This window comes from Pteropus vampyrus, unplaced genomic scaffold, assembly GCF_000151845.1.
Source record: "Pteropus vampyrus isolate Shadow unplaced genomic scaffold, Pvam_2.0 Scaffold4, whole genome shotgun sequence".
NCBI classification, from domain to species: Eukaryota; Metazoa; Chordata; class Mammalia; order Chiroptera; family Pteropodidae; genus Pteropus; species Pteropus vampyrus.
In genome coordinates, this window is record NW_011888785.1 from 15,394,420 (window position 1) to 15,413,426 (window position 19,007).

General features: G+C 36.6%; 1 protein-coding gene across 2 annotated transcripts in view; it reads left to right on the forward strand.

Moving 5' to 3' along the window:
• CDK6 (cyclin dependent kinase 6) overlaps positions 1-10,877 on the forward strand; it is a 216,966-nt gene extending 206,089 nt beyond the window's left edge. For both annotated transcript variants that reach the window (XM_011363667.2, XM_011363661.2), the window contains one exon: positions 646-10,877. In XM_011363667.2, the coding sequence (XP_011361969.1) occupies positions 646-792 (147 nt within the window). In that variant the 3' untranslated portion in view covers positions 793-10,877. The remainder of the gene's footprint in view (positions 1-645) is intronic.
• Positions 10,878-19,007: the final 8,130 nt, after the last annotated feature.

Here is a 19,007-nt window from a genome sequence, read left to right on the forward strand (position 1 = left end):
GCATGCTAATAGATTAAGATAGTTATGATGGAGGTTTTAGCCCCGATTTGCCCTTCCCTCAATAGAGAAAGCCTTTTATTTCCTGGCTTGAGATGTATTTCCTTTTTGGTTTTTGTTGTTATTTTGTTTTGTTTTTGGTTTCAGAAACTTGTCAGTAACTGTTTCCTGTTTTGGTTTGGACAATAGTTTAGTAATTACTCTTTACACCTGAGCAAGGCCCTGCGTTCCCTGCTTATTGACAAACCTTGAGGAAGGGTAAAAAGTTAGAGTGAAGTCTCTGACTGTAGCACTAAGTTTGTTCTCATTAGAAAAATCACTACCTAAGTAAAGTAAATGCGTCGTGCAGCAACAACAACAATAATAATAATAATAATAATAAATCTTTTAAAGGATCTGGGGTGGGTTGGAGAGAAATCCTGGGTAGATAACAGTCAACAGGCAACCCAAAAGGTGTTGCCTCTTCCTGAGGGGCAGTTTATATATCAAGATAATTACTGTCTACATTTTATTTAGTGTCCCTTGAAATAGGTATTTGTTCATTATGGACACAAATAATTCATGGCAGTCAAGAAATGTATAACTATGTGAACACATTATTTAAATGGATATGTTTTACGTCAATCAATTATTTTTTCTTTATCACAGAAGTGCTTGACATTTAATCCAGCCAAAAGAATATCTGCCTACAGTGCCCTGTCTCACCCATACTTCCACGACCTGGAGAGGTGCAAGGAGAACCTGGATTCCCATCTGCCACCCAGCCAGAACAGCTCGGAGATGAATACGGCCTGAAGTCCCAGCTGCTGCCTTGAGCTGATCACCAAGAGAACAGCACTGGTGGCTGATGGGTCCCCCTGAGTAAGCCCTGCAGAGCTGTTGAGGATCACTGGCTGGAGACCTTCTCGCTGCCGTCTTCTGGGTGGGCTCTGCTTCCCCAAGGAAACCTCCTAGTTTACTGTCTGAAATCAATGCAAGAGTGATTGCAGCTTTATGTTCATTCGTTTGTCTGTCTGTCTGTTTGTTTCAAGAACCTGGAAAAATTCCAGAAGAGAAGCTGCTGACCAATTGTGCTGCCGTTTCATTTTTCTAACCTTGAATGCTGCCAGTGTAAAGTGAGCAATCCAGGCGCAGCTGAGTTATGACGTAATCTCTCTGCAGCTGCTGGAGCCTAATTTGGTACTTTTGAGCGAGTGTGTGTGTGTGTGTGTGTGTGTGTGTGTGTGTGTGTGTGTGTGTGTGAGATTCTTGATCTCTTAAAGTGTTACTTTCTGTAAACGACAAGAATAATTGAATTTTAAAGACTCAAAGTGACCCATAAATAACAGGTATCTAAACGTGATTCACCAGAATGGGCTTCTCAAATTAGAAAGTTGAACCTATGTCCTCAGAATTTCTTTTCTGGCCAAAAGCTGTACATTTGTTAAACACAGCAAAGAGAAAAACAAATTCTAGTATCTTTTGAAAGACCTGTTTTTTAAAGCACGCATACTATTTACTATTCAAAAAGCTGAATTTACTCATTCTAAGTCAATTTTAACCTGTATAATATGCTTTATTGTTTCTTTTGAAAAATGCCCCGTAAACTCTTTCTTACTTGCTTATAGATTTAGGGAGTGTACCTCAAATACGTAAAATTGTCAAAAAAAAAAAAAAATAGAGAAAGCCTTTATTTCCTGGTTTGAAATTTATTTCCTTTTTGTTTTTTGCTGTTGTTTTGTTTTTGACTTTAGGAATTTGTCAGAAACTGTTTCCTTTTTTGGTTTGGAGAGTAGGTCTCCCTAACTGGAGACAGGAATGCCATTTAAGTTTTCCCCACCTATTATACTGTACTTTTTCTACCATGCACTGCCTTGTTTGCAAAGTATCCATCTTATCTATCCCCCAGTGCCTCATATATATTACTATTATTACATAACTAATAACAGCTTGCTTATGCTATTCCCATGCACTTTCTTTCAATGAACGTTTCGTAGGTAGTTAGATTTAGATTATGATTTATGGCTCCAATTCCACAATCCTAACAGGATCCCCTACGTTCTCACTCTAATGCAATCTTCCTAGCTAGCATTCACTGTCATTACCTAGCCAATGAGTAGAAGACTGGTTCTTCTCTATCACTAGCACATAGATTGCTGTAAACTTACTTAGTATTTTACATTTTTATTGAATATATTGTCAGTGTAGTATCTGAGGGAATATCTTTAACTCTTTTTTAGAAATAAGTATTTAGTCTATAAAACGATCTTTTCTCCATCCTCCAGGCTGTGCTTATTTCTAGTGCCTTGTGCATACTCTTGCTCTCTGCAGAGCCAGCCTGACCTGGGCATTGTGACAGCTTTACTTTTTCTCTTGCCATTTACTCTATAGTACTTTATATTTCATACCGTCTCTGCCTTATATGTGATTAGTGCTCAGTTGGCTCTAATAACCAGAAGACACAGAGATTAAGTATGTTTTGAGACTTTTAGCTACTTTTGCTTTCTGACGCATGTTTTGAGTGCATGCAACAGTTAGACCATGTTTAAAGTAGGGTTTTTGAAGAATGGACATTGTTTCACTCAGTGGAAAATATTCCAGATGATGTTTATGTATAGTCAAGCCTTACTTAATTCTTCACAGCTTAATATTGTATATGACTATCTTGAACAAAAGAAAAATTAGGAGTTTTCTCCTTGAGAGCTTTCTTGGGTCAAGAACCATTTATTTTTAATACATATATTGTTTAACATTGTTCTATTTCAGTAACTTGAAGAGCAGGAAAATTTTTCTAAAGCAAGATATGAATGAGAAGATGGGCCATAAGAATGTTTTACCCTTGTCATCATTGTGACAACACTGATTATGTTTTGTCATCACTGTACATGCTTGAGATATAGTGAATCTGGAGCATTTAGGGCAAGGCATACTTGCAAGTCTCCCCCTGGAAAAGTGAGTTCTGCCTTTACTTTTACTGGATTCAAAATACAAAGACATCTTTGCTGAGGCCTAGAAATTGAATTTTAAAACTCGCTGCAGTGATTCATCATGAGCTTTTCCGTTAATATCCATGGTTAGAGCTAACATAATTTGAGTTTTTGCTCTTGCAAAAGTTTTCATGTTTCAAGAAAAATGCAGCTGTTCTAAACTGGAATTTTTTAAGCACATTTTAGAATTTTAAATAAGAGCTCAACTTGTATTTCTACCATATACTTTTTGCTTCATTTCTTAGTAGTGTTTATAAAGAAAAGGCATAAACATTTTGGCATCAGATAATTGGCAAATTATCCTCTAAGAGACAGAATGCGAGGGCGTCTCAGCCTCTCTGAACTTGTTAAGAGTCTGTTCTCGGCTCTTATACCAGTGTGGTTGTTGCACCTGAGTGATTACTCTCTTGTTTTATGTCATTTACATCACCACTTCTGAAGTCCAGATCGCATGTAAGCACCCTTGCCATTAGGGCACTTCGAAACACGTAGCAGAATGCAAACTTACCGAATACGGCTTATTCTTTTGTGACATATGGTTTCAAAAGCTAGGCAGTGGTTAGCTGAAAAGTTCATGCTGCCCCAGAGTTATACTGAGGCAAGCAGTAAAAATATGGTGACAGACTTGAAATCCCATTTGTATTTCTTTCTAGGACTAGTCCGAGAATGTGTCCGGTAGTTTCTATATGATATTACATTCTAGCAGCCCAGGAATTATGGGAATAGTTGAGCAGGGTGGAGTTTGTAACAATATACATTTTAAAAGAGTAAAAGAAAAACCTGTCTATTTAGGCATCACAGTTATAGTGTGGCAAAGAGTAATAAGGATCTAACCCTATAATCTTAAAAACACAATTCCTAAGAGCTTGTAAGAATCCAGTGCGGTGGAGCCTCCCACTTTGTCTCTCCTTTGAAGTGAATGGGAACTCAAGGAGCAAAGAACCTGTTTTGGAAGAAAGCTCCAGGCCATTTCAGCCCCCTGTATTCTCACGATTTTCTCTCAGGAAACACACATTATGAATGGCAGATTCTTTATTTAGCCCCAGGTGACTTACTAAAATTAGTTCAAAATATTCACCTAAGAATAGAATCTCAGCCTTTTAGTTTTAAGTAAAAATGAAAATTTTAGAATATACATAATGTTAATATTTTAAAGAAAATGTGTACCTTTTAATAGAGTATAGTTAGACTCCAGAATGTGGTACTATCCATAATGATGAGAAAAAAAAATTGTACCAAACATTTTGAATCTTAAATTATGTATTTAAATTGAGCTTTTAACTAACTATAGCAGCTTCTCTTAAAAGTAGTGCCTATAAAAGTCAGTAATGGCAATTTTCATTCCGTTATGGAAATTAAATCATGTAAAATTTCTAAAATCATAAACATTAAAATTCTTCTTTCCAAAGTACTGCTTCAAGTGACAACTTGTCTGTTTTTTATGATAAGTACATAAGAGTGTTTCACATTTTCGAAAAGCAGACTTTTGTTGCATAGTTGAGTCTAGGAAAGAATAATGTTAAAAGTTAATAAGCCCTTATAATTACTCCATTTTTTTAGTATAGAAAATATAAAATACTTCCTTTAGAAAGAAAATATTGAGATATAAATTCTTAGATATCGATGGAATTCAAAAGAATGCATGTTTAACATTTTGACACAAAAATAATGTATTTTATTTTAAAAACTTTTATACTATTTCTAAATCTTTAACAATCATAAAACAGTTGGCAATGGATAGAGGAAATTCTAGAGACAATGAAAGTATTCAAAGAATGATAATTTCAAAGTTAAATATGTTTTGAGGGATATATATTTTATTAATAAATATATTACAAGCATTTATATTGAACTCATCTGGCAACTATGAATTTGATAGGTTTAAAACAAATTTTAATGGAAAAGCTATTCCAGTTACCATTTCAAAAGTTGAGCTGAGCAAACGAAACCATCTATATTCCTTCCTCATTTCGTGGGAAGAAGCAGTCACATAAAGCTACACTTGTTATGCAAGTCTAAGAATGTTCATTGTTTTAAAAAAAAAAAAGTAAATTTTAAAAAGACGTGTTTCCTATGCCACCTGGATTTTTGAAAAATTGTGAAACCCAAACCATTTGTCATGTGCATGTACAGTCAGTACATTCAGGTATATGATTAAGAAGACAGTTGCATATTCCTTCTCCACTGGGGAAAAAATTCTTGAGGCTACCAAACACCTGCCAAGCAATGGAAGTCCTCAGATAATTAGTAATGGTGTTTTCCTCAAAAGCATAAGAAAATAAAAGCATTTTCATTTCTTATCAATGTTCAACTTAGTTTTGTTACATACCTATATCTCAAGCATTTCTAACTTGTACTTTCTCAGAAAATAAACCAAAAATATTCTTCTGGCCTTTTCTATCTTCTCACCTTTGTAAACAACAGAAAGAGGAACGTTCTGCTTTTTAAATGTTTTTCTTCAATTAGTTATTTGTGAATTTTTATAAGGAAGTACGAAGGGCTTTTCAAAATGTTTTCTATTTCTCAGCAGTCCCAGGGAGTTAAGTTAGATAAAGGAATGGACTCCCATCAACATATTTATGTTTCCTTGATACTGGTACTCTGGCCTTCAAGAAGAAAATGAGATTCACCGGAAAATAAATACAGGCTTTTTCAAGCACCTATTTAAATTCTGTTACAGCAATTGGAAGTTAATATGGTAGGAAAAAGAGGTGTAATTGTTCCATAATTCACACTATCCCAAGTGATGGGCCGTCTTGTTTTATTCCAGTATGTGCCACAAGGTGGCACTTTCAGGGAGGGGAAAATCTGAGCAAGGCTAAAGAGGTATTTCTGAAGACTCCTTCTAACTTTATTTTTCTGCACATACTTAACTCTTGCCTAGCAGTTGTTTTTCAGGGTGATTAATAGTCTTCAAATGTTCTATAACTTATTTTAGTTGTTAGCTAGATTCTGAACAATTGCAAGTAAATTGTTCTTGAAGATGGATAATACACTCATTTTGGTCATTTAAGTGCATAAATTTACTTAAACATTCATTTAGTTAAACATGTTTTGAGGTACCTAATTACCTCACTTTTCTAGGTGTAGAAATTTCAAAGATGGATAGGCTTATTAACATAAAGGCAGCACCCATCTGTGAACAGGAAAGTTTTATTGGGAGTGTAAAACTCCTCCAGTGCCCCCAGCCACAAAACCAAACCCCATTTGCTGCTTTCACATTCCCTACCTTGGCAGCCATTAGACATTGATTAAATTTTTAATCCTAATTTAAAAAGCAGATGAACAAAATAAGTAATTCATGTTATCAAATAGCAGAACTATGTTTTCTAAAGAATTGGCTATGCTGAAACAGCCATGAAATCCTAAAATACCTTGTAACTTTTACGTTTGTATAATCACAAATGTAAATTCAAAGAAATTCTAATTTTTTTTTAATTTTGTCTAAACATGAGCATAATAATTTAGGAGTATATCTACACAAGTCTTTCTCCACTCATGAAGTTCTTTGGCAACTTTATTGTAGATATAAATAGAGATATCTATATGCTCTTATATTTTAATTCACAGGTCTGCCAAGAGACCCATTTACCCCCAGGTGATTTTAGTTAATTTTAGAAGCTACCTTCTTCAATAGTATCACTGGAATTTAGGAAGAAGGAAATTATAATATTTTTCAGAATTTCTTGAGCACAGCATAAAAGAAGGCTGTTTATTCAGAGTGGCAGAAATTCCATAGTGCCTGCTTAACTTTTCTAAGAGTAGCCAGCAGACAAGTCTCAGTAATTCATACTGAATCAAAATACCGCACACACTAGGGCCTCAGAAACTCTGAGAAATCATTGGCCTCATCCCTCTGCTTACAATTCCACTTAAGTAGTTTAAAATTTAAGGCCGAATTCAAACCTAGAGTTTGTTATTAGCTGGGCCAGTCTGAATTCTATTGCTTGTGTTTAAAACTTCACTCATACCTGAAAACCTTCCGGGTGCTCTGCACGGTCACCCCACCCCTTTGGCAATAGAGTGGCAGTAGGCGGAGCTGGCTGGGACCCGCCCGCCGTTCACCTGTTAGTGCTAAAAACGTGTACAGACCCGGCGAGAATCTCCGAGGTCCACGTGCCCCGCTGCTACTGTCTCAGAGGCATCTGTTCTGCAATCTTAGGAAGTAGAATGTCCCTATAAGCAAACGGGTGTCTTCTGTGCGGAAATAAGTACAACACAATTCTCCGAAAGTTAAAGTTCGGGTATAAAGAGATGCTGCTCTGTATGAAGCTATCAGGCATCTCTCAAGCTCTAAGCTCAGTTTTGTTTTGTTTTGTTTTAAGAGAAGATGTATAATTACAGGAAAGATTTTTTATTTTTTTATTTTCAATCATTCTACATATATGATGGCAAAAGATATGCCTGGAAAAAAAGTTTTGTTTTGAAAATATGTTTATTTTCTGCATCATCTTCAGTTGGCAAAAGCTCCTAACTCTTTTGTTCCTAATTTTTTTCTTTCTCTTTTTACTTTGTCATTACTTGACAAATTAATTACTTTAAAAGCAAATTATTTCATATAGTAGGAGACTTTCCTGTTTAGAGGAACTTTTGTGTGAACTTTTCATTGAGCAGATAATCGGCCCTTCTCTATTTTAGGCATTTAGATTGTCAAATGTAGGTTTTCTTAAAGGGAGCACATAACAAGACACATTGCTACCAAGAACTATGACTGTAGCACTAATCGACAAGCAGAGAGCCACACAGTTATTTAATTTCTAACTCTCTGTAGTTTCTAGCCAGATTCCGTTGCTTAGGTTACAGTCCTGAAGACTCACTTTGTACCCTCACTTGAAAGTTTCTAATTTTAAGTTTTATGACATGCAGTAATAGGTATTAGCTAGCAATAGTTCTGTGAGCACCAGCAACTCTGAAACTGATCTCGAATAATGAAAATAGATCCCAGCAATAATTCATTTCTTGAACTCACCAAGTGCATTATATATCTTCTCATGTGGGACCTGTGTTTGAAACAATGTACATGTGACTATTATAGTTCCTCACTTACTTTGCATTCATTTATTTTGCTACAACAAGTAATGAATATATTAGTTAGTACATGGAGTGAATAGCATCAACTACCCCTAGGGTCAGCACTTAAGATGGGGAATTTGTATTTCAAGTTGTTCTACATTTGCATAAATTATTTCTATTATTATTCATTTATATTATTTATTTCTGTATCACACTAGTCCTGTGAAAGTGCAACTAAAGGCAGGCCACAATAAGATATGCATTTAATGTTCATTACCACGGTCTTGATGGAGCTAAGCCCCCAACTAAGCTGCATGCATTTTAACATGATGGTAGAATTTAAGTCTATAGATATAGTGTTTTGTATCTAGGTGTTTTATCATTATATAAAAGAATTAAAGCAAAGGACTTTATAGTTGTTCTTTTGTCAAGTATGCATATAGTATAGTGTGAAAATACAGCAAAAATCAAAACTACAGAAAGAAAAGCATCAGATATTGCCTTAATTTAGGAACTCTGCCAGGTGGCCATCGGAGTAGATGCCAGGCAGAGACAGGTGTCTGGGCAGTGCTTCTTGTCTGGCCTTGAGAAGAAGCTTCCCCCTTGGGTCTAGTGCCCTCATAGGCGTCATGTGCAGTAGAGGGAACAGGTAGTGCTGTGGAAATGAGAGCAGTGTGAGAGTTTTCTGTAGAAGCAGAACTGTCAGCTTGTGCCTCGAGGCTTCTAGAATGTGTCAGGTGGAGAAATCCAAGTTTCCGGGCTTCGGGCAACTTGGTTTTGTGCAGAAGCAATCCAGTCTGGTAATAAAAACAAGGATGGCATGCATGTACAGTAGTCAACAGTGGGACTTTAACAACCAACAGTTCCCAGCCACCTCAAAACCTTGTTGTATTTCTGGTACTTTAGTTTTGACTTGAAGATTAAACGGCAAGTGTATGGTATAGAAGAGCAGTATGTGTTAAGAAAAGCACAATATCAGTTCCCATAGAGTACAGGTTAGAACTAGAGGGTCTTACAGGAATATCATTTCTGAGATGTATAAAATGTATTTGTGTTTCTACATTCCCATAGGGCCTAGTTAAAACTTTCTTCCAGGTTTCAGCAAGGTTGTCACACCCAGTGAGCTTGTTTGTTTTTGTTTTTATTTTTTTTGTTTTTTGACTTATAATAGAAAATGTTCTAAAAGTAGAAAAATATCTTAATTCAGACATTTGATTTGTTGGTTTCTGTGTTTGAAATCACGGTTCTGGAGATGTAATGATTGTGCATGTGCATGTAAGATACTAATCTGGACTGTGTGAACCAGCCCAAGGTAACCAATACTAGCCCACCTCCTGCATCCCTTCCTCCCTCAGAAGTGCTCCCTGCCCCTATCCTGGCCAGCCCATGTGATGCTCTCCATCCTCCTCTGCTGCTCTTTGGGCTTCAGGGACATGATGAGAGATGCTTTAGGCATCACACGGGTGTGCCTGCTCAGGCTTGGCCACCATCCTTACTTTCTTTACCTTGGGCTGACCACGGTCATCAAGAGAAGGTTTCCTGGTGCTGGGCACAGAGTGTGCTAATGAGACCATTCACAAATACCCTCTAGCATTTTGTATATATCTTGATTTTTAAACCAAGTCATTCTACATTCAGTTTTGGCTGTGGTTCAAAGAGAAAAACTAACGAAGGATATAAACCACATTCCAGGCTGCTGTTTCCTATCCATTTACAGGCTATACTTTTACTGTATTTCTTCATACTTGAAACTCATTCCACTGTTTTAATATCAGGGTACAGACTTATAAGGGTGCATGTTCTTCAAAGGTGCAAAATTACTCTCATTCCGTTTGCTCATACTGCTACATAATGCTCTGTTTTGGTGCTTTGGGTTCATCAGGTCAAAGAAGCAGTGTGGAAATTCATTGCCTGGAACACAATCTTACAAGAATGTTGGCAGATGGTTTGATGTTAAATATTGCTTGTGCTCTTTTCTTTGTACACAAGATTAAGAGTTACCACACTGGTCTGTCAGGTTCACCTGGGTATCCTTCCTCACAGAGTACATACGTCCTGTGCTCTCCCCAAGTGTGGGTGCAGGGCAGCTCTCTGAAAGTAGAGACCTTCCTACGTAACCGGTCATTTAGCCCTCAAAGAAAAACGGCCTCAGCCTCGCGTGTAGACAGGAACAGAAGGGGGAGGGCTGCCTCACTCTACGGGCCATCCCTCCTCCATTCCATACAGAAAGCCCTCCTGAGGCCAAAACAACAGAAGGAAAGAAAGCTTATCTGTAAAGTTATCATTGTGGTAGGCCCTCAGCTGAATGGTCTTGCTTCCTTCCCTGTAGGTAGATGAAAATACAGGTCAGTTGATCTACAGTCTTCTCACCTGAAGAAGAAAATAGAACAGTTGGTGTTTGTGAATGTAAAATATGTAATCCAATGGCCACAAAAATGTATATTAAATACCCCATCACTAGCAGTCTGTTTTTAAAAGTAGCTTAAGTAAGGGATGCCAAGTGGCCTAGGTTTTCTGAGGTCAGAGGTAGTAGCCATCCTAGCGTGCGCCTTACTCTGAGATGCACTTGGAGAGGGAGAACTGCCGATAGTGACTGCTGCAATGGCAAAGGTATCATGTCAGAAAAGTCAGAGGGTTACAGATCAATAATCCTTTGGAAACTGGATGTCTTACTGGGTGCTAGAATGCAAATTTAGGTATTTATTGTCAAATAATGGAATTTAATATTTTTTGAGAATTGGTGTTGAAATGTTGCTGTCCAGTTCATTGTTTTCACTTATGCACAAGCTAAATTGAAGCAAAAAGAGAAAATGGTTTGTGTATTTGTCATGCCTTTTGTATTTCTTACAATAAAAATATTGGTAGCAAATAAAAGTAATAAAAACAGCAATTTTAAACTGCTTTCTTGGAGATGAATAGTCATCCTAGCTGTTTTTCTTTTTACTTTAATGTAAAATGAATATAATTGCAGCGAGTACAGTAACATATAATAACATAGCAAGTTTTAGCAGAATATATTTTAAACTTTTGTTTTAAGAGACTCCTTTTCAGGCTTCAGATGTTTTTAAAAAGTAAATAGCAGCTCGTTGAGCTTAGAGCTTCGGTAACAGATATTTAGTAAGCTCTTATGAGTTGACTGTGCTAAACACTTAAGACCCAAAAATGAGTAAAGCATGGACAGTCCTTTCCAAAGCTTATAGACTGAGCCTGTGGAAAAGATTTGTGTAACCGATTGCTGATAACCTGGAGCTGAGCAAAGATTTCACATCGGAAATGATGACCGAGTGGACTCAAAAACAAAAGTCAATGTTTGCCAGTCATGCAAGGAAAAATACTTTGTGCGTGCAGAAGCATGCAATTCTGAAAGAGTCGGCAGGAAGTTTGGTGAGTCTGCACCTGGAGCAGTGGCTTTAAAACATCTGGATCATAACCTATAGAAAGAAATGTAATCTAACAGCATGATGTGGTACACATACACAAATGGACACACATGTACATATATCAGAAACTTATATTTCACAGAACAATGCTATGTGCCCCACACATGTTCTCTTCTAGTTTATTATCCTCCACTTTGAAATACCGTTGGTAACCCACTAAATTGATTTCACAACCCCACTAATAAGTCATGACTTAATGTTTGAAAACAATAAGAGGGATGGGATGTGAAGGAGTCAGGAGGTAACATAATGAAGAGCTTAATATGCCATACAAAGGAGTTTGGAAATACTGAGGATTTTAAAGAGAGAGATGTTTTCTTTTAATGGTTCCCCATTTTTGCTCGGCCACTTACGTAGCAGATGCAGAGCGATAGACCGAGCAGGTCCCAAGATATTCCACAACAAACCAAAAGTGGGACCGTAGTTGCTGTCTGATACGTGTATCCCCTTCTTTGCGTACAGTAGCAGGTATTTTTAAATTTGTCCCCCAGAATTTCCTGAGAGCTCTCTTTAGGATTTGCCTTAATTTTTTTTGAATGGGCCCTAAATTGAATCGAAATTTGAAAAAAACCTACATAAAATTTTGAGGAGGAATAATACAGGGAGTCAAGAATTTGATCTTTATTAAGAAATTGAAAATGTATAATTTATTAAAAGGCCAGTCATAGTAAAACACGTTTACAAACCATGGGCATCCATAACCAGGTTTGACTGGATCATTTTCTTCAAAGCAGCGTAGAAAAGATTCAGTTAGTTACCTCTAGTTATCTCTGCCCTACTCACTTAGAACTTCATTCCATTAAGAGCTCAATAGGCCTTTGCCACTGATTTTGCCCTTTGCAGTATTAGCCCAATTTATACCATGTTTGGACAAGAACTCCTCATGGTGGGATGGGCCCCAGGAGGCCATATTTGTTCTGCAAATGCCATTTTCCTAAACAACAGAGCAATCAGAGATCCCATGGGATGTGGGACCAAGAGACCGGCTATGTATCAATGTGTTACACATCTGGCACTGCTACCTATAAATTCAGGGTTAAAGGTGGCCACATTTCTCTTCATGTGCACAGAAGATCGTGGGGAGCCAATCTGTGGAGAGAGGAAATGTGCAGAGATTGAATCCAGACAACCTCCTGGTTCCTGTTCCCTGGGCTCTGAAACGTCCCTAATCCTTATTATGTAGTCTGCCTCCAGCTTTTTTTTATTATTATAATTTATGTAGAAAAATATTACCGAAACCCCACCATATCGATAAAATCACTGCTAACATTTTGATAATTTCTAAATACTTAGTTTTACATAGATACATGCAAGATACATGAATATACTTTTACACCATGGAGATGGGCTGTACACCCCACGCAATAAGTTCTGCTTTGGTGATTATTTGTTTGTTACTTTACATAATGGCCTGGGTAACTTGTCATTTTAAAAAATTTATGTAGCTCAAGTAAATTTCTATTGATTGTAGCAAAAGACTTCTTACAACTTCCTCCTCTCTTTCAACACGCAGCTTGGGGCCCCTGCTCTGCATTGTAATTTCAAGCTATTGAAAAGCTAAATGGCAAGATTGTGTCATTATTTAAGTGTGGATAAGAACAAAACTAGTAACACCTGAAACTAATACAATATTGAATATCAACTAATTTTTTTTTAATTAAAGAACAAAAATAGTAGAGCCTATGCTTTTCAGATTGGGGTTCCCAGAAACCTGGGGTCTACAAGGGAGAATACAAAGCTAAATAAACAAGGTCTACCTTCCTTGACATCAATTTTACTTAAAAGAGAAAAATGTTTTTTATCAAAGAAAGATGCTATTTTTAAAATACATGAAAAGATGTGGAATAGAATGCAAAATTCAAATTTTTTAAATAATATAGGCAACTTCAAAGACATTTTATGATTTTAATAAGACTATACCACCAGGTCCACCTTGATACAATTCACTCTCCTGTGGAAAATTCTGAGAAGCACTATATCAGCCAAGAGGAGACGTTAGCACTTGGAATGGGGCTCATTGTTCTGAATGCTGTACTTCTTGTGGTCTCCAGGATTCCTCAATGGAAAATGACACACGTTCTGACAGTGTATTCAGAAAATTGGAAAATAAAGTCAAATTTATTCATATTCACTGAACAGCTACTACTGGCCTCAACTTTCAAAGAACATCTGATAGGCAGAAGTGTCAAGAGGCACTGGTTCAACAGTGATGATTGATGATAATAGACCATTATTAGGTTTCATTGTGATACAGTGCAGCAAAAATGCCATGCTCAAGAGAAGAAGGGAAGCAATTGGCATTCTGTGAATCCTACCAGTGCCAGGCATTCTCAGACATGCCATACAAACTATCTTATTTCATCAAGTTTTATCTTCAGATGAAAATTAAATGCTGTGGTCAGTTCCAAACAATTCTGGAATAAGATTGCATATAACACCAAAGCAGGAAATATGACTGCATGCACTAGGGTCTAGAGATGTCTGGAACAGAGTAGAAGTTTGATTTGTGCTGAAAGAATGAGAGAGTGAGTTTGCAGTGGCCAAACAACTTATATGTAACTGTCAAAATGATTACATGCTCACCAAAAAATACATAAAGAATACAAAAACTACGAAGAAAAATGTTATTGAAATCCCACCATGTAGATAAAATTACTGCTAACATCTTTATAGTTTCTAAATACCTAGCTTTACATAGATACATGCAAGATACATGAATATACTTTTACACCATGGAGATGGACTGTACACTCCACGCAATAAATTCTGCTTTGGGGGTTATTTGTTACTTTAATAATATCACGGGCAACTTGACATTTTAATAAATACAAATCTACATCACCATCTGTTAAGGCTGTATAGCATGTCATTGTATAAATGTACTATAATTTACTTAGTCTATCCTCTATTGATAGATATTTCTCCCTATCCTACTCCCAGTTTTCACTATATGAAAAAATGCTTCCATGAGCGGTACTGTGTATGCATCTATTTTCATGTGTCGGCAGTTTGATTCAAGTCATCTGGTCACTGAAAACTCATCATTCAACCACAAGTCAAAGAATGCCTGGGGCCACCAGAGGCCAAAAGAAGCAAGGGGTAGTTCTTCCCTAGAACCTTGATGGGAATCGTGGCTCTATTGACACCTTGATCTTGGATTTCTAGCCTTCAAAACTAGGAAAGAATAAATTTCTATTGCTTTGAGTTACCCAGTCTGTGGCCCTGGCAAAATAATACATTAATTAAATGGGGGAAAGGACAATCTTTTCCACAAATAGTTCTGGAGGAATTAGATATTCATATGGGGGGAAAAAATGAACATTTTTCTCTCATCTCACATCATAAGAAGAAAACATAAGATGAAATCTTTGTAACTTTGAGTCAGAATAAAATTCCTTAGATGAGACACAGATATAAAATAGCAGTCAATGGCACTTAATCAAAATTTAAAACTTTGGCCATTTGAAAGACATTCTTAGGAAAGTGAAAAGGTAAACCACAGATTGGAAAGATCACAAAACATTCTGGCAAAGGATTGGTATTCAGACAAATAGTCCACTCTTTTTAAATGGGTAAAAAATTTGAAATGACATTTCACTAAAGAAGATAAAAAAAGAAAATGAGAACCTGGAAAGATGAACAACTGTATTAGTCATTAGGGAAATATAAATTAAAACCACAATGAGATATCACTACACATCTACTAGAATGGCTAAAAGTTTTAAATTTGACAACATCAAGTTTTAGTAACCATGTGGAACAACTGAAACTCTCACCATTAATCTCACTACTGCAAAATGATACAGCCACTTTGCAAAGAATTAGGAAGTTAAACATATACTTAAAATTTAATTCAATGTAAATATATTCTAGATATTTACTCGAAAAAAACAAAAACGTGCACACAAACACATACATGAATGTTCAGAGTAGCTTTATTTCATAATAGGCAAAAACTGAAAACAATCCAAATGTCTATCAAAAGGTCAATGAATAAGCAAATTATGATTTATAAATACAATGGACTACTTACTAAGCAATTAATAGGAACAACTTTTGATACGTACATGAGTAAATCTCAAAAAGATTATAAGTGAAAGAAGTCAGACACAAAAGGCTACCTCCCGTTCAATTGCATTTATATGAAATTCTGGGAAAAGCAAAACCATAGTCACAGAAAACAGATCAGTGGTTTCCAGGGGCTGGGGGATAAGGAGAGGGATTAACTGCAAAGAGACACAAGGGAACTTTTTAGAGAAATGAAAATGTTCTATATCTTAATTGTATTGATGGTTACGTGGTTACGTGATTGTATACATTTGTCAAAACTCATCAAACTGTACATTTTTAACTAGTAAATTTTATTATATGTAAAATATACTTCATTAGAGCTGTGGGTTATTATTTTTTTTTTAATTAAAGGCATTCTGTTTCAATGCTAACAAAAACCCATCTTGAAACAGTTGACCAAAAACTTTTACAGCTTCTGAGTCACCTCAATAGGGATGAAACAAGAGGAAAATTATAGTGAAACTATAACTTGTTGATTCAGTTGCAGCTCTCATGAATATCAGGAATTTTCCTCTGAGTCATTTTACTTGGTAACTTCCACTGCCCTTTGTCCATTGATAGTACTGATTAAAGTGAATGGCTACTTGGTTTTCAAGATTCAAATTGTTTTTTTAAAAAGCCTCTTTATATCTTTTATAGTGAGAAATATACCCATCAAGGGCATAAGATAATCATGTATACGGTCATTGTTTCTTTTCTATGTAGGCAAAATTACATCCAGAGGTTACATGGTGAGTGTGGAATCAGAGAAAGGGGAGTTGATTACCTGAGAAATCTTTAATAAAATAAATCAGAAAAGAAGGGAATACAGTGAAAAATAAAAATTCCTATGCTCCCCCAACCCACTAATACTATTATGAAGTGACCACTGTTAACGGTTTATTATGTAAACTTTTCAAAAATTTTCATATTCAGGCATATATACACAAACACACATATAAGTTGAGCCATATGAAATTGTCATTCTTATAGGTTAGAAATTGTTAAATATCAGTTCAACCAATGTATCCTCCTGTTAATGCACATGCTCTCTCACATTCTATATACTAGTCTATAATTCTTTCTCTTAATAGTATATAATGGCCATTTTTCCACATCAACAAATATAGCTGTACATCACTTCCTAAATGCCTTGGTAATTTGCCATTTCATGGTTATACATTACTTTATTTAACCAGTTCCCTTGTGATAGATAGTTAACTTGTTTTCTGTCTTTTGCTCTCTTGGTTAATATAGTTGGATGATCAGTGAAAACACTATGCTTCCATCTCCAGTCTACGGGTATGCGCATCCAAAGAACAGCCATTTGGGTTGTGGATTGGGTTTCTGTGTCTCTATTGTTGAAAATTTTAAATACTTACACAACAATAATGAAAAATATGTGAAATTCAATTATAGTATTAAATTTAGGTACAAATCCAAGTTCTCCTAAGCATATTTAATGTTAAAGATGACGTCGAGTTAAAATTTTTTAATGCTCTTCAAGTTGAAAATCCCTCCCCCAGTGAATTATTGTTATTATTATTGCTGTCACTATTTAAAGCTTTGCCTTTTATCAATGATCATGTTACTTGCTTGTTCAAAAAGCTTTGCCTGCAGAATAAAATAAAATTTCTTCCCTTGACCTTCAAGGCCCTCAGCCACCAGCTCCAATATACTTTTACAGCCTTGCTTTCCCGCTACCACATGTGGTTTATGCTGCCACATCTGACTGCATCGCCTTTCCTTTTACTCAGGCTGTTCTCTATTCTGAATGTCCTTCCATCTCAGCTCCTCTGTAGGAAGTCAGCCCACCTTTATAGTTCACCTGTAATGCCACTTCTCAATTCTCTTTCACTCCTCCAAAGGTAGTGTGATATATGGAAAGCACATGCTTTTAAGTTTGTCACACCTGTGTTTGAATCTCCAGCTTCTCCACTTTCTAGCTATGGGAACTGGGGCAAATTACTTAGCTTCTCTTAGCCTCAGTTTTCTTCATCTGAAAAATGGAATGTAATCACTGGGTTATGCCTAGGACATTTGGAAGAGCATGTATGTCCACAGCTAGAAGGCAATTGTGTTCACACGTGTATAGAGCATGTGTAGAGATAGCATTTCTTTAGTCATCTTGTTGAGTCATTATTATGAATTATATCCTGAGAAGGCTAGGCCTGATCCAGTCCTTATGGAGTTCACTCAGATGAGTAGCATTCTTCTTCATTATCTCTACGTGCTCCTGGTCATTTTCCTGTTTCTCTGTCCTCCCCTGGGATCCATGCTCCATCTGGGAGGAGCTATGTACATTTCCAGAGGCGAGACATCTAAAGAAAACACAAATCCTTCTGTTGACTTATAGCATTGTTATATATTTTTTAAATCTCTGTATTTTGTATAATCAGCCAAAGGAAGTGAAAGGTAAGAAAGAGCTCAAGAGGAAAAACACTACATTCTCCTACAGATATTATAAAGCTTACACTGAAGTGTTGAAAATAATATCTATAAAGTGCCTGGAATATTTAAAACACTATAACTGAGCCATGAAAAAAATCACAGATTCTCTTGTTGTGCACACAGAGAAGTTTATCTTTGGTTAGAGAGTTCCTCAGCTTAAGACATGGGAGAAGACAAGAAATGAAGAACTGAGGAGGTCTAATTTACAAAGAAAAGCAAAGTAGGTTACTCTGGAGAATGAATGTTTAGTATGGAGTAGAACCACTAACAGCTGCATTTGAGAGAATTTGGGAAAGTTTTAAGAGAGAAAATGGGAGTTGGGAACATCTGTTGTGCAATGCACTATGAGAAATGGAGGGAGAGAGACAAATTGGGAAAGATGATTTTAAGGAGTTTTCTTGTATGTAGTTAAGTGCGATCCCATTTTGCCATTTTCCAAGATTTCAGAAAAGATCCAAATTACTTTTCAATTACTTTCTAATGACACTGTGCTGAGATGGGCCCAGAAGGGCCTAGCTTTATCCAGGTCTATAAATACTTAGAAAATATAACTCCTTCTCTGGAGCCCCCATCACCTCTCTTGAAGTTTTTGTAGTGTGCTGACAATATTATGACATGCTGTGCAGTAAAGATAGCCCTGTGTATGTTTATCTTCCCTACTACGTTTTAAACAGTCCCCGTGAAGGTAAGGATTGTGTCTTAATCATCTTTGTGTCCTGCCCAGATCCAGCTTCCAGTCACCTAGCTAGTGAATTGCACAAAGTAGATGGTCAAAAATTAGTGTGAAACGAATGCGTGAGTGATGGGGTGAATGGAATTGAACTTAAAGGGCGGTTTCATTAACACCATCTATAACAGTACTGTCTTCTCCCTCACCACCTGATGGACTCTGAGGGACCGCATCTGTCCTGGTCACCACTTTATCCCCAACACTTCCACACGAGCGTTGGGATAATTTTTATACTCCAAGAATGACTATTTCAGCACATCAGAAATGAAAGAGAGCAAAGCAATCCAAAGCCGAATGGAGATGCGCTGCCTTGGCGAGCAGTGTCCGCCTGCCCCTGGGTGAGTGGGTAAAGGACTGGAA